Source organism: Lepidothrix coronata, unplaced genomic scaffold, assembly GCF_001604755.1.
Source record: "Lepidothrix coronata isolate B3197 unplaced genomic scaffold, Lepidothrix_coronata-1.0 Scaffold45, whole genome shotgun sequence".
Lineage (NCBI taxonomy): Eukaryota > Metazoa > Chordata > Aves > Passeriformes > Pipridae > Lepidothrix > Lepidothrix coronata.
The window spans coordinates 5,616,399-5,632,175 of NW_016690225.1; the positions used below are offsets into that span (position 1 = coordinate 5,616,399).

Here is a 15,777-nt window from a genome sequence, read left to right on the forward strand (position 1 = left end):
AGACATCTAAACAAGGTACCTAATGACAGGCAATGAGAAGACTTCTGCACATAGCTATTTCAAAAGTACTGTGTGAGCTTAGGTTCACATCTATGCCAACATATGGCCTTTTCCACTTGTGGCAAGTGGCTTCCAGAGGAGACGTTGAGTCTTACAGTCTTGCAACTTTCCCCTTCCCCTCTGTGAAACTGTCAGTGCTTGCTCAGTCAGCTCTGGTATCTTGCTAATTCTCCCTGTCCCTGATCTTCATCTTTGGTTTTTTCAATTCCTTTTTGCTGCTTCACAGTCTTTAACCTCTGCTCATTCTGTATTAATTCCCTTTCAACATTACAAAAGATCTCTTGGAGATCTTACCTGTTTCACTTAAAACAGGACAGACTGGAAAAATCCTCAGCTTTGAAGTTACTGTTGGTGTAGCTATAGAAATGCCTATCACTATGGAACAAGACTGACCTATAATTTATTTAAAATATGGCAAACCTAAAAAGAATCTTTAAAAGCTTATGACAATTATGCACTGCAATATCTCAAAATCTACTGTCCAAACATGGTCATTTCCCCCCCTTTTTGTTTGGCAAAATGTATAGAATCAGTTTTAGAAAACAGCAAAAGGTTTCCAAACCTACCAAATGACAAAAGCCATTAGTTCATGGGGGAAAAAAACATGTAAAAGAGCATTACCAACAACTCTAACTGTTCTTTACATGAAATTAGAATCAACTTAATCTGTTGTATTGTGTAAGAAGAATAAAACGTATCTTGAGCAGCAATTGGTCAGTCAAGTTTTAACTGCAGATAAAAGGTAAAGCCCTCTAAAGCAGGGAGTCAAGCTATAGCCTCTCTCAACTGCACTGATACAAATGCAAAGCCTGTGGACATCACTGTCATTACTCCAGATCTATACTCCTGTTAAGGGAATTATTTCCACAGAATTTAAGGGGTAGGAGGGAGAAAGATACTAAAAATACTAGTGATTGGTAATACATTAAAAAGTTCGTAATAAAACAACTTCCACATCACTGAGCTATGATACAGCTTTACTGAAGTACCTATTTTATCCAATGTTTGTCTCCACTTAGGTGCCTCGGGAGAGTCAGAGTTCTTCTCCAGCAGCTCTGTTACTTTGTCCTTTAGTTCCTGCACTTTATTAGCACTTTGCTTTAATTCAGTTTCAAAAAGCTGCAAATTTAAATGATAAAATAAATTAATAAGAGACTAAAGAGGAATGGTAAAGTTTGAAGTCCTTAATATTGAGATGCTAAGCATGAAGATAAACAGTAAATATCTAGCAATTATATACTACTTTTCTGTTATGAATCTCAAAACACCTTATAATGGTATATGTTGCTGGTCAAATTTTTTTGGAAGAGAGAACCTGAAAGATTTAAACTACATTAATAATTATTGCTTAATTTGAACAAGTGACAGAACTAGAAGAATTCAGATAAATAAGTTCCACTAGGTCCCATCATATTCACATATATTTGGAATCTGTTAATGTACAAAAGGCAAACTGACTACTGCAAAGCACAGTTCACAGTAGAAATAACCCCAATAGCACCAACAGAGAGGAGTGTGGTGTGGCCTCATTACCTCAGTAGAAATCCTGCTATCACAGACAGACTGTTTCTTGTAGATCTCCTAAAACCATAGTTTAAAGAGAACCATAGCTTAAAGTGAGGCCTAACAGGAGACTGACATGCCTCAGCAAATCCTAACTCATGATATTCTTGCAGACAGAAGTGAACAGTTCTTATACAACCGGCAAAGGGCTCTTATACGAATGTTCTTAAGTAACAAAGCTTGCCCTGGAGAGCTGCTTTTTAATTATCCAAAACCCACTAAAATAAACACTGAACAAACTGTACTTCATTTAGAACTTCTAGTAAAAGGTCCAACTGCATTAGATGACTCTTGCCTAAGCACTCATTCAGTTTTCCAGCTATTTGTGAATATTCTTCCATTACTACACCAGGGGTAAGATGCTCATGTTAGCTTTGCATAGTCTCTGTTAAAAATAAAGAGCTAGTTTTATTCCACACTTAGTCTGAATTTTAAGATTGAATGTTATCCAGCTCTGAGGAAAGTTGGTAGATGTTCAGGTTAATTTTTAAGGATGACCCGTCAAATATAAAAGAAACTCAGTTAAATCAAATTCTGTTCCTTGTTTAAACACAATCACAAGCAAGGAATGAATTTCCCCTATGCATTATATTTCCCTTTATAGATGAACCTTTACATGTGTAAACACTGTCCTTCATTGCTAGGGAAGCATATGTCTCCAATGCTGAAACAGGACAGAAGCCTACTGCTGATTCAGTGGTTTTCTCAAATCAGCTAAAAAGTGGGGAGGAGACTGTTGTGCAGCTATATAACTTAACAAGCATGACAAGGCTGCTGAAGAGAAACACTGCCTTGGAAGAGACATAAGCTGCTGCAGCTGCAGAGACCAGGAGGTCTGTGGAGTGTCAGTGAATCAGCAGCTGCAGAAACAGCTTTTGGACAGATACAGCCCTTCAGATATTACAAGTAATCTAGTATATACCTTTAAACCTCTAAGGAGATCAAAAAAGTTAATTGCATAATCAATAGAGCCGAACCTATTTTAACTGTCCACCAAAATTACTGTTTTCTAACCTGCAAAACTGGTTCTCTCTGACACAGTGCTCCTTTCTCCACTGACACAGTTTGCCAGATTTGCTCTAAGCCTGACTGACATGGTTACTAGGATCATCTAAATACTCTCAGCAACATTAAGCTAGGCTGAGATATCAGTTATGTCACAGCATCTGCCCAATAACCAATAAAAAAGAGTATGTTTTTGAAGGCACAAAGTACCTTATGTTGCTCAACTTGGGCTTTAACTGCTTCACTATCAGTTGGAGCAGCTTCCCAGTCTGATGCAGTTTTATCCATTTTTTGCAACCAATGCATCATTGAGGTTGATTCTTCCTGAATATTTTGCATTTTTGAAAGCATACTTTCTAGTTCTGAAATCTTTTCATTCAATAAAACTCCCAAATCTTCATAACTGTGATTTACATCAGACATAGCTTGTTGAACAGTTGTCAGTTCTGTAAAAGGAAAAATGCACAAAAACTATGTTAGAAGTTACAAGCCCTTCAAACAATATCGCCTGGACTTCTAAACTGTACTAGTTACAATAGCTAATAGTCCCCCAAATAAGAAGTTGCTGAACGTGTTAGAGTGATTTCCAATTCACTCTAAATGGGGCAACACTACATCTGAATGAGCTAATGTAAGTTCCTATTTGCAAGGACTTCTCATTTCACAGAAATCAGTTTTTCAATACATACAGTTACATAAACACCTTTCAATCTTTCTACCCATTGTTTTTTTAGTATTTTAAGCACCAATTCCCTGACAAAAAGTTGAACATACTAGGCTACAGTTCTGGTATATAAAGGTCTTATGTAAGTTCCTTTGTCACAGTGACACAAACATATATGAAATGGGTGTCTTTGTATACATATACTTGTGTATATGTGTGTTGTGAGTGCTAGTGGGTGCTAAAATTTCAAACCCCATAGATACGTATTAGGCTTTTCTCAAAAGCCATGTGTTATATCAAAATAGCTATCCCTGTATACATTTATAAAAGTATATCTTGCGTCATGAAACACAGCCAGATTTAGTCTGTCTTCAAAGAAAATAATGATAGGTATGTTATAATTAATTTTAGTATCATTCCCTAGTAAATATAATTTTCTTATGAGATGGTGATGTGAACAAGCAGATTTATGTACAACATTAAAAAAATACTTCCATATTTATCAGCAATTGGCAAGTACATTTCTTTATCACATGCTGAAATTTTTACTGACCTTTATTTTTCAGGAAATCTTGAGTTCCTGGAGCTCCTGCTTCACCATTTAATATTGTGCCACCTGTGGATCAAGAGAGATGAAGTCTCATGCTTACTCCCACCCAGGAAGACCACCCCCCAGCACGGCATTTCCTCTTCAAAACAGCAAGATACACAGCTATTACTACAACATTAAGAATAAAGAATAAAGCTCCAGCCAGCTAGTACCATAAGTGGTACCGCATATGCACAGCATATGCATTGCACGTGCGTATGTTCATATGTACTTAGGGCACCTTTACCCACCAGGGAAGTGGTTGAGACATCATCCCTGGAGGTATTTAAAGGACATGTAGACATGGCACTAGGGGCATGGTTTAGTGCTGGACTTGGCAGTGCTGGGTTAATGGCTGGACTTGATGATTTTAAGGGTCTTTTCCAACTTAAATGACTCTATGGTTTACCACTGTACCTCTGCACAAAAAGCTCTTGATACCAATTGGATTAATCCCTCCCTATATTGTCATAAGCAAGACTTCAGCACGTGCTCCATGACAAGGATTGCACAGTGGAGTCCTTACTGTTAGACTTGAAGTCCTTACTGTCACTTGGAGGCAGCCACTCATCCAGGCACCCCTACTAATTAAAATAATTTCAGAGCCTCTGGAACCAGAGCTACATGAGCTTTCTAAAACATTGTCAGACCACAGAGCTGGGGCACGTGATCATGTACAGAGAACTGCAAGGAGAATCACTTCCCGCTCTCCTGCACATATGTATTCCCAGCTGAGCAATTAACAGAGAAAGATTAATGGTTTCCTTGGAAAAGGCTATGCATCCACCCTACAGTACCAGCTGGACAGTGAGGACCACATTAGTGGCAGCTGGAGGATGGCAAGAGAAAACAAACCAGATAAGAGAAGTCACAGGCCCCTGCCAGAGTCTTGTAAATCTTCATGCTCTATTAGCTCGACTTTAGTATTTTTAACTGTGCTAAAGTGAAACACAGTAAAGCTCTTGTCTAGGAGGGCAAATGCTCTAGCCTGAAGGATTACAGCTGCTCTTACATGATAGTTATTTAACTGTTTTTCTATCTGGATGCATAGAAGTAGAGAAAGAGGCAGAGGAAGGAGCCCAAATAAGGTTCCGAAATGTTCCTTGAAAGATTTTTATTAAAAGTTCAAACAAAAATGAAACCACAGGCGGCTACTACAAAGAGATGTGAGAAAGGAAGTGTTCTACTTTTTTCCCACTAGTCCCCATCCTCCCAGTGCTTTGCAGATGACCAATGAAGGCCAATACACTTGAATTTATTTCCAGACCTAGTCAGTTCAAGAATTGACTGAAAATGTGCTTATGGTCATTAAAACACCCAAGGTACCACATCCTTGAACTGTAGCTGGAATGATACTTAGAAGAATAACTCGTTTCTGTAGAACAAATTAACATTTAACACTGGGGAACAGAAAATCGTGAAAATAGATTTGCTGCCTTTAAATTCTGATTACCAGTAAAAATGAATTCAGCTGAAGGTCCAGAAATATAAGGCTTACCTGATTATACAAATGCATACCTGACTTGGCAACTGCTCTCAGTTTTGCAGGAGAAGTCACAGCAGTAATTAGGTTACACAGCAAAGTTCCTCTGCTATTCATTTTCTGCAGTTCAGGTGCTTTTAATGTCCATTCATCTTTTAAATTCTGGTTAAGACAGATAGTAATTTGATCATTACAAAACTGATTTCAGACTTAAAAGATTTATTGTAAAGAAAGGAACAACTCTGCTACTTGGGAATCCCCTGCAAACATGCAAAGGAAATGTGAATGTAAATGCAGACTGCAAGTTCCCTAATCCCAGTCACTATGACTGCTTACACCTTAAATCTGTACTTTAATGTTTGTAATAGATCCTTTAGTTCTTTCAGCCAGATTTCACTTTTCCTCTACAATAGCTTACCAATGTATCTTCCAAAGGTTTCTTTAACTCTTCTGTATTCAGGGAGGGTTGTGCTGCTGGAATTCGTTCTGTGGTCTCTTTTATCCATTTCTTTAATGATTCTACAAGGAGCTCAAAAGTATCCATTTGTTTCTGACAAGAAGATACATCCTCTTCTCTAGACAATTAAAAACAATTAAAGGAATGATAGTATTCCATCTGATAATTAAAACAACTGATATTATCAAACCAATATTACTATTCCTAAATTCAAAGTGTCACAAAAGCTAATGTTAGGGATAAAAGCAGAATGTACAAAATCTTGTCTTGCTGTAAAGGTAACTTATATGGAATCTTCTATAATTTCTCCAGTTTTCCTTTGCAGCTTGATGCCAAATGGTACTCTAAAGCAATATGCACAAGCAGCAATCTCTGTTCTATCAGAGAAGGGGAGAAGGGTTTTCTTAAAACTGCCAGGACTCCTGCGAATGCCACAAAATTTGAAAAGTCACTTGTCTTTACAGTCCATATTAGTGCTCTTGAGCCAGACAGACTAACTACAGAGGCATTTTCAAATAGAATCTTTCTCTTTAAATAAAAACCCCTCACTTACTTTGGTTAACTGCAGTCTCTTGAGATTGCACACAAAAGGATAGCAGTCATCACAACATTCACACTGTTATTAGCCAAAGCGGAAACACTTTGATTATTCAACTTACTTTTCCTTTATAGTCTCCTCTACCTCTTTGAATTTCTTAGATAAAGCATTTACTTTTTCTGATACCAATGCTTTATCTCCAGGAAGAGCATGGAATGAAAGTTCTTCAAGAAGCTGCTTCAAAACTTCCAGATCCTTCTTGTGTTGTGCCAATTCTACACTAGCTTCCTGCAAAATAGGATTACATTCTTCATACTAGACTTAACAATCACTAGTTGAAAATTAAACTCTTGATTTTAGCTAACCAACCAAAGCTGGGAAAAAAGCATGCCTTATTTATTGTTCAATCACTTAGAGGAGTTAGACTAAAAATACACAATATATACAAACTGAATGCTACAGTACCTGCATGTACTGAGACACTTCACTAACATCTTTTCTTGGTGCCTCTGTCTCACTGAGGGCCTGGTTCTTCTCATCTAGAAATGACTGAAGTTTTTCTGACAGACCTTCAAATAACTCCACTTTAGTCTTCAACTCCTCCATTTTCAGAAGCTTCTCTCTATGCTTGTTACTTGCTTCAGAAAAACGTCCTGCAAGTTCACTCATTTTAGCTTGCAGCGTGGATGCAGTGGATGGATCTGCTGTTTCCGTGAACTTCTTCACTTTTTCATTCATAGTGTTTATACTGCTTTGGCGACCTGCAATGTCTTGTTCCAGCATCTGAAACAAACAGAACTGCTTGGCACTCCTTACAACTAAATTTTAAGAAGTAAACCTGGTCCACCACATAAAGCAACAAGTCAGTACAGCTAGACCAGCAGTGTAGATCTATAATAATAATAATGGCCAGTCTTCGCAAGCGAAGATTTGGGAAAGGTCATTAACCCTTCGAGCCTGCGCAGTGGATTTTTTAGGTGAGACACAGCGTGCGCTGAACTGAGCCCACCCTTTAATCCTGAGGTTCATCTGCCGGGGCGAGCAAGCTTGGACAGTGGCAGTGAGGTCCTCAGGATGTAGGTTTGTTTAGAGTGACCTTCTCTTAGATGGATTGCCTTACAGGGCTGACGAGCTCCATCTGCCCGGGGGGCCGGGAATCGAACCCGGGTCGCAGCGGTGAGAGTCCTGCACCCTAACCACTAGACCACCAGAGGCCCCAGTGTAGATCTATTTCAGCTACAAAAATCCTTATGTGCAGTTTTACTTCACATAACAGTCCTCTTTAGCAAGTATTTTGAATCCATTAAAGGTGACAAACTAAGATTTTAATTCTTTCTTGAAATCTGCTTTATGAAACATATGTTTCTTCTTTCAAAGAATGCTACTTACAATGCTTTTACTAATAATATCCTGAATAGCAGCAGAATTCAAAGGCACTTGTTCTTGTTCCTTAAGGCTCTTTTCAACTCCTTCCATCCAATCCAGCATTTCATCCAAACCATCTTGCACACTTAGGGATCGTGTCAGAGTTACTTGAAGCTTCTCATTCCTTTCATTCACAGATTTGGATAAATTGTCATACCTCTCCACAATACCATCTGATAAAGAGAAAATAATTTCAATATTTTCCTCTAGTCAAACTAAGCTTTTAACTCGTTTTATCAGTTCTTACCAGTTGAGTCAAAAATTGCTACATCAGAATGAAGAAAAAAATATCAGCTTCAGTCACTAATAATGCAGAATCAAAGATCAAAATCCTCAAACAGAGCAAAGAAACACACAAGACAAGGGAAATGAGGGAGCAGCTTACAGCTGTAGTGCCCAGCTTTAGAAACTGGTTCCAATGAAGCTCTACCTTAAGACAGCTGTAGACTGTTACCAAGAACTAAAATAGCAGGTTATTAAGACAGGTTTTCTACAATTATGACTCTTGTGTTATTGTGAGAACTGAGAAGTTCTTCCAGATGTTTCTTTGTTAGACATTCAACACTTTCGAGATAACTCTCTAAAAGTTACAAGCTCCATATATCTCCTATGGAGTTTCATCACCAGCTCCAAAGAGACAAGCCTACAGTTGTTTTTTTTTTGTTGTTCTGCAAGTTACTTTTGGGATTCCAGTAAGAGATAGTTGTGTGATACACAGAGAGAGTCTTCAAACTTTAGACAGTGGTGAATGTCATGCTGTGCTACTTCTCACAACTGATAGGGAAAAAGTATTGAGTGTAGGTGGTAATGTTTTGGTGGTGGTAAGGTTCTGTTAGTCACAAGTTTTTTGGCCTGTCTGAGAAGAGGCCAAGGGTTGCCCCGTGAAAGACACAGATGATTTTAACCAACTACAGCTGACCCGCCAGAAGGCACAGCTGATCTCTTCAGCCAAGCTGGTGGTGCCTCTCGAAAATGTATTTAAGAAAGGGGAAAACACTGCATGGGGCTGAGAAATGAGGGAAAAGAAAGTGTGAAAACCAGCCCTTCAGATATCAAGGTCAGACAAGAAAGAGGGATAAGAGGTGTTCCAGCTGCTGGAGCGGAGATTCCCCTGAAAACTGTGGAGGAGCATGCTGGAGCAGATAACCACAGTGCAGCATGTAGACGACCTCAGGAGGTGGTTATTTCCTGAAGAAACTGCATCCTATTATTCCAAAAGATTTCAGCCTGTGGCAAGGTCCTGCACTGAAGAAGGGGAAACACATGAGGAGGAAGCAGCAGCAGAGAGTAGCTGCTGCAGACTGACCACAGTCACCCATTTTCCATCCACACTGCACTGTTTGGCAGGAAGGATATGAGTAGCTGGGAAGGAAGGAGTGACAGTGAGCCTGGAAAAAAGAGCGAGGTGGAGGATAGCATTACTGTAATTTGTCTTTGTTTCTCACTTTCGAAACCTGCTTTATTTGGCAATAAATGAAAGTTAATTTTCACCAGGTCAAGTCTGTTTTGCCCATGACAGTAATTGGTAAGTGTCTTTATCTCAACTCACGGGCTTTTCCATCTTATTTTCTACCCCCATCCGCTTGGGCAAGGGAAGTGAAAGAGCAGCCAGCCAACGCCAACCTTATCACAGTTAGTTTCTTAAAGTCAGAAGGAAATAATTCCTCAGCTCAGTAAACTTCAAATAACTGCTTGGAAATAGGTAGTTAAAGTAATGTTTCTTGAACCTGAACATGCTCCTTCCCACTGAAGAATTTATGATCCTCAGCAAATCACTACCTCTGCTTGGCAATCCCTATTTCTGAAAAAAACAAAATAATGCAAAAATGAAATGACAGCTTTTAAGTGAAAAGCATATGGATCAATGTAGGAGAGAGACCAACAATGAAGTTGCTGTGTTGTAACGGCTTATGACTCAACAAAATATGGACTTGAACAGTGACACAAGAATGTGGAAGCTCTGTATTTTGTCTCTTCCACAACCTGCATGCAGACACAAGCGATAAAAAGAGGTATTAAGAAAAGCAAATATTTTACCCAGAGTTTTCTGAATCTCATCTTTGTCTGGTGTCAACTCTCCCCTTGTATCCAATAACACTTCAGCAGCTTTTTTCAGTTTTTCTACAGCAATTTGGTGGTTAGACACTTGTCCCTGAAGAACCTGTAAAATTCCACTATTATCAGTTATGCTTTTCAGTACAGTTGATAGTTACATTTGCAAGGTATGATACATCATACAACCTAAACTTAGTGCTGGGAATAAACTAATTCAGTTTCTGACCTCTCCCTAAGAAAAATCCTGATGGGTGGCTCTGACTGCTGTTGACCTTCTGGCCCTTGTTTAGTTCATTCACCATCTTTTTTGTCTTCTGTTTTAGAATGCTTGTCTGACTCAACTGATTTCTTGCATGTAACTTCAAAATGTGTCTTTTGATTAATTGTTTCTAAAGACCACTTGTACAGACTCCATATAATAAACATATTTTTCAACTCAGCATCCGACAACAATTCGGGGGGAAAACATACAGTCAGCAGCAGCAGTTACACATTCACCACAAGTTGTATTGACAAAGGATCAGGCTGACATCATAGTGTAAATAGGAACAGCTTGAAACAATATGATTGCCTTCACAGACAGGAACTTCCTGGAGTCAGTGTCACTGAATTTTTCCTGCGTTTGTCCATCTAACCAAGGAACACATGTTTAGATACTAGTACAGCCATGATTCACTCCAGAGTCAAAGACAGTAAGGATGAATCAACTTCTAAAAGTGGCTACATCAAAGTACTTTAGTGTAAATAATCTTTAAATTATTTTAGGCCTCTGTGCTAGGTGCATCTCTGTATGATGTACGTTTGTTTTTATTCACTTGCACGTTATACAAGTCCAAAATGAAGGTACTTCTCATTTATTTTTTGATACACACTAACTCAATGAATATATGAAGCAAAAGGTAAATGCTATGTGCCCTGCCAGGGCAAAGAGGACATGTCAGTGCATTCAACAGTGGCCTCCAGAGCACAACCAGATCACAGTACATCTTGCTGACCAAACTGACACAATGAATCTCAGAGAGACCTGAAGAGGAACTTCCCTTACACTAGTACTTGAGTGGAAAAAAATATAAAAGAAAAAGAAAGAAAGAAAGAAAAAAAAAAATGTACCAGAAAACTTTGTATGCTGGCAGAAGGCAAGCAAGCTCATGCCAGAGGCTCTGAAGAATATTCTGAAGAACAGTTAATCCCCATAAAAGGATTAGACCTCATCATGCTGCCAAGGTCTGTGTCTAGCTGGGTTATCAGCTGCATGTGTTGGCTACAAGGGACAGCTTTAACTTGCAACACCTGACTTCTTCAAAATACTCTTTGTTTTGCTTTCATTAATTGGCTTTCTTTCTTCAGCCTCCTGTTTTTTCTCTTCCTTTGAATCTTTTGACAAGTTGTACCCTCTCCCTTCTTCCCAACTCATATTCATTGAGTGCTCTTTTGTGCGGAAACTAATCCATTTAGACATTTCATAAAAAGAACCCCAGTACTCACTCCTTTTGTATTACTTCCATGAAAATTTGCATTATGGAGAATAGAATTCACTTTGGCATAAGGAACAAAAAGTTTAAATGAACCTTCAAATTGTGATTGGTGTTATTCTTCTCTTCCAGCACTTGGAAGCACAAATGTGCCTAAATTGTTTCATTGTTACAAGTCCAAAACTTACACTTTTAATTTTGTTGTCTTAAACGTAGCTGTTATTTGTCTCCTTTTGATGTCATGCACCAAAGTGTTGGGCAATTGCAAATGTGGATTTGAAAGATACCATAGGTAAAGGTAACTACTGCTGAGGCTGATGTAAGGGAAATGGTTAAAGCATGGGCTTTCCAAAAGCCATTGACTATGATTTGTCAATAGTAAACATATCCACCCTGCACTGATACTCCACAGAACACAGATAAAACAGTGAGGAAATGCCGGTCCAATAGCCTTGCTCACTGAAAAATAATCTTCAGTTTGTTTATATTATAGGTGATGGAATGTGTTTATGAAAATATGAGTCAGTTCAATGATGCCAGAGTGTATGAAACTTCATATAAATGACCTTATACTTGAGTTCCTAAAGCTTTCTCTAAACCTACACTTCATGCAGCTAACTGCAGTTTTACGTTCAGAAGCTCTCTCACTAACTTTTTTTTGCCTCTACTAGGATTTACATAAAGTTATGAGTTACATGCTCAGTGGGGAAAAATAAAAAATACTGGTTTTCTGTGCAGTGCAAATTATGTTATATTCACTCTCTGCAGGGTATATAACACTGGATGCAACTGAAGCAGGCAAATAGACTACTCACATCTCACTGCTTATCTGGTATGATCCCTTTCATAATGAAGTAACACACAAATGTGAACAGAAAAAAATCAAGAGTCACAGACAACAATCAAATGGACTTCTCTATAAGGAACTCTATCCCAAGCCCTACTCCAATAGCCAACTGTAATCACTAAATCCTATCTTATTCAAAAACTTTCCAGATTTTGCTAAGTGATATAAAACACATCTTGCTTTCACCACTGCTAATACCGTCTTGGTACCCCTTTTTCTTTTCAGTGCTTCTCAGGTATCACCCCGGACTGCCAAATTTCAGAACCAGAAAAGTTGCATGCCCACATGAAGGGCAAGAATTTGGCCTGCAGCCACTTGGATTATATTAGACCATCCTGTTTTTCAGACAAAAAGCAGTTCCTTTTAGGACAAAAGTACTTTTGCTTTTTAAAGCTTTTCACCTTGGTTTCTTCAAGTTGTCTTTGGAGATTTTTGGGATCCACTGCAATTGGCTCTGATAGTTGTTTGTTCACAGCTATTTCAGAGGCCTGGAGACCTGACAAAAGTCCAGAGGAGGCATCTTCATAATGCTGGTATTTATCCACCAGGTCTTTAAGGTTATTTCCAAGGATGCTACACTAAAAGAGTAGAAAACAAACAAGCAAATACCCAGGCATTAAACTGCGTGCTGCATTTCATACCAAAGTCATATATTCCTTCCTTCCTGAAATACTGCATGATTTTTTCCTGCCATCATGCCACTGTCTACCTGATTTCTGAACTAAGACATGACAGCTGGACAGGCTATGCAGGTCTTCCCAGTTTGTGCTCCTGAAAGGTGATTTAGGATCAATTTACCGATACAGGTGGGAAACTGCAATCTAACCCATAGCAATAGAATAAGAAGAGCTTCAGGAATACTTTTTGATTCACCAGTGTGAAGATTCTTTATCAGCACTCTGACATCAATAACATAGCCAGTGGAAACCACAAATTAAAAAAAAAATCAGGAGAGATATGTACATTCATTAAAATACAGACAGTGGAGTATTGCTTTCATAAATACTTTACCTGCATAGTGAATCCAAAGTGATATGGCTCGGTACTGTACATATGCTTTGTTTTGGTCACTTAAAAATCTCATCTGAACAAGATCCTATTAGTCCTATACATCAGCATGCCCCAAAATGTCTACAGTGAATTATCATGTAAAAATGTCAGTGGGACTCTTTCAGACTTTCTGGAGATGGTTTCACAAGCAAAATATGATTGTATCAAGTCATAATATTTACAAACTGTTACATTAAATATTTATACTCTGAACCTTCCAGGCACTTTACTTTAATGTTTACATACGGTACTCGGTCTCCATCTGGTGGGCAGACATAGAACACATTCATTTACATAACCAGTTAACCAAGAACTGACTTTAAGATTTCTTCAACACATACGCCTATAAAAACATGTCTCACATATGTGCAAATGCATATATATATATAAGGAAAAGCAATATAAGTATTTATTAAAAGCAAGAAGCTTTTACAAAAGGCAAAAAGGTTACTATAAATTCATTTACCGCTTAGAAGATCTCACTAATTGTGGAAGATCTCACTTTTTAGAATTCTGTCCTTCAAGACTTGAAAAGTCTACTTTGCTCTGGACAATTACTGTCAAATATTTAAAGTATGTCTACTATAACTCTACTAAATCTATATATGGAAAGGACAGAATTTGTAAGTTGACAAATACGAGACCAAAAATCAAGCTGCCGGTGTAGTGTTTTTATGTGCATAAAAAAAAGCTCTCTGAAAATTTTGCAATGAAATCTTTACATTCATACTCAAGACTAATCCAATAAACCAACTGCAGAAAATCTAACAAGCTTTAGCTTCCCTGTTCATACAAGTTGAATGGGAAAATGAAAACGAGCTTTTGTAAATGAAGAGCTACCTTCACATACCGAGAAAACAAGTTTTACACTGTTTTTGTAATCAAGCAATCAAATCCATGTCTTTACATAATTTATACTTCTGACAAAAAAAACCTTAAAGAGATAAAAATTTCCAGACAAAGATGGCCACTGTTGCAGACCAACACAGTACCAGTGGACACTGAAGTTCTACTAAGGAATTTGAACCTATGATCTTAGAAAATTATGAAATGGCATGGTCAAAGGATACTGACAGCAACTCTCTCTTAAATGGTTCAATTAATAATTATCCCAAAAGTTCAAAATTCTGGAAGATTTTCAATATTGAACAATGTGTTGGTTTTTTGAAAACAGCTGGAAATTTGGCATGTGAGACCAGTTGGTGATGTTTGTCTAATTCTACCAGACAGATTCCATACATGAACCTGGCACAGAGAGATAGATTATCTTCCCTCTTTAAGGTACATGGAGGATTTTGCATTGCTAATTACTCATTAGTTAGAGACTAATCTCAGATTGTTAAGGATAAAATGTTTACTTGGCAGAGCAGCAGAAAAGAATTTCTATCTTCAAATGACTACGTTCCTGCATGCCTAGTGTAGACAACAAAGGTCACATTGGGACAAACTACTTCAAGATACAAACCAATTTGAAATTTTGCATGTTACTCTTGGCATAGTTCCTCTCTTTCTGCACTCATTTTATTAATAGGAAGCCAAGTAAATAAGCAGTTGTAGGAAATATTGCAAGTAACATAAAGAAATGTTATCCATCTAAAAGTATTACAATTTCTTTCCACCCCAAAATGTTACTCAGACATCCTGTACTGCCACAAATTCAGAGTTTGTTAAAGGCTGGAAAGAACAATGAAGAAATCTGGTTCCATTTGTCCCTTATAACATGAAGTAGAAAATTTCATCCATTCAGACGTTAAATAGTCCAGCACTTGACTAAAGCAGATCTTCTAGAAAAGCATCTTGTTCTGTTATTTAACTTTGAGAAAAAAAGAATTTACAACTTCCCACAGTGTTTGTTTCATCAGCTAACTCCTGTCTATACAAACTGCTAAATCAATTACAGTAGTCTTTCCTATTCAGTATAAATAAAACTTACTTTAGTATAGAGGGATTTGAAGCGATCTGAGGCACTATCCAGTTTATTTTGCACTTCAGTGTATGTTGCCGAAGTATCGATACCATCTTTGTCAACCTTCACACCGTCTCTTTTGCTACATGACCTTGCAGCATCTAAAACTCTTTGTCCAGAAATTGTAATATACCGCAAATCCCCTTTGTGAGATATAACATCTTCTGAAAAACTCTTCTGCCTTTTCAGTTTGACCATAATACCACTGAAGTCAGAAGCCCCTGCCTCCAAATTGTCAAGTTCTTGTTCTGCCTGCTGCAGCCAGGTTTCAAATTCACTGTAGTCTGCATCAAATTTCTCCAGTTCTTCTCTTAGAGAATGAGTCAATTTCATTTTCCGTTCTGATTCGGCCAAAGCAGTCTCATACTGAGCCTTCAGCTCTTTCATGTTCCTTTGCATCTTGTCTTTTTCTTCGGGGGAAAGGTAGTGCCCTTGTTTCTCCAGCAGTGCTTGAGCAGACTGAGTTGCTACTATGATAGCTTGCTGCTGTGAAATAATTTTCTCATGCTGAGCCTACAAGAAAAAGAAGAATAAACTATGACCAGCACCTTCTCAGATGGTTCCTTAAAAAAGGATACGCAAAACAAAGTCTATCAAAATGAT

The 15,777-nt window shown here is 38.0% G+C and overlaps 1 protein-coding gene across 9 annotated transcripts in view; it reads right to left on the minus strand.

Annotated features, from left to right (window-relative positions):
- LOC108497133 (dystonin-like) overlaps window positions 1-15,777 on the minus strand; it is a 216,625-nt gene that overhangs the window by 86,015 nt on the left and 114,833 nt on the right. For all 9 annotated transcript variants that reach the window (XM_017814501.1, XM_017814500.1, XM_017814507.1 and 6 more), the window contains 11 exons: window positions 15,142-15,687; window positions 12,560-12,736; window positions 9,822-9,945; window positions 7,749-7,957; window positions 6,825-7,142; window positions 6,481-6,647; window positions 5,783-5,939; window positions 5,400-5,526; window positions 3,846-3,908; window positions 2,839-3,074; window positions 1,050-1,179 (listed from right to left, as the gene is read on the minus strand). In XM_017814501.1, the coding sequence (XP_017669990.1) occupies window positions 1,050-1,179; window positions 2,839-3,074; window positions 3,846-3,908; window positions 5,400-5,526; window positions 5,783-5,939; window positions 6,481-6,647; window positions 6,825-7,142; window positions 7,749-7,957; window positions 9,822-9,945; window positions 12,560-12,736; window positions 15,142-15,687 (2,254 nt within the window). The remainder of the gene's footprint in view (window positions 1-1,049; window positions 1,180-2,838; window positions 3,075-3,845; window positions 3,909-5,399; window positions 5,527-5,782; window positions 5,940-6,480; window positions 6,648-6,824; window positions 7,143-7,748; window positions 7,958-9,821; window positions 9,946-12,559; window positions 12,737-15,141; window positions 15,688-15,777) is intronic.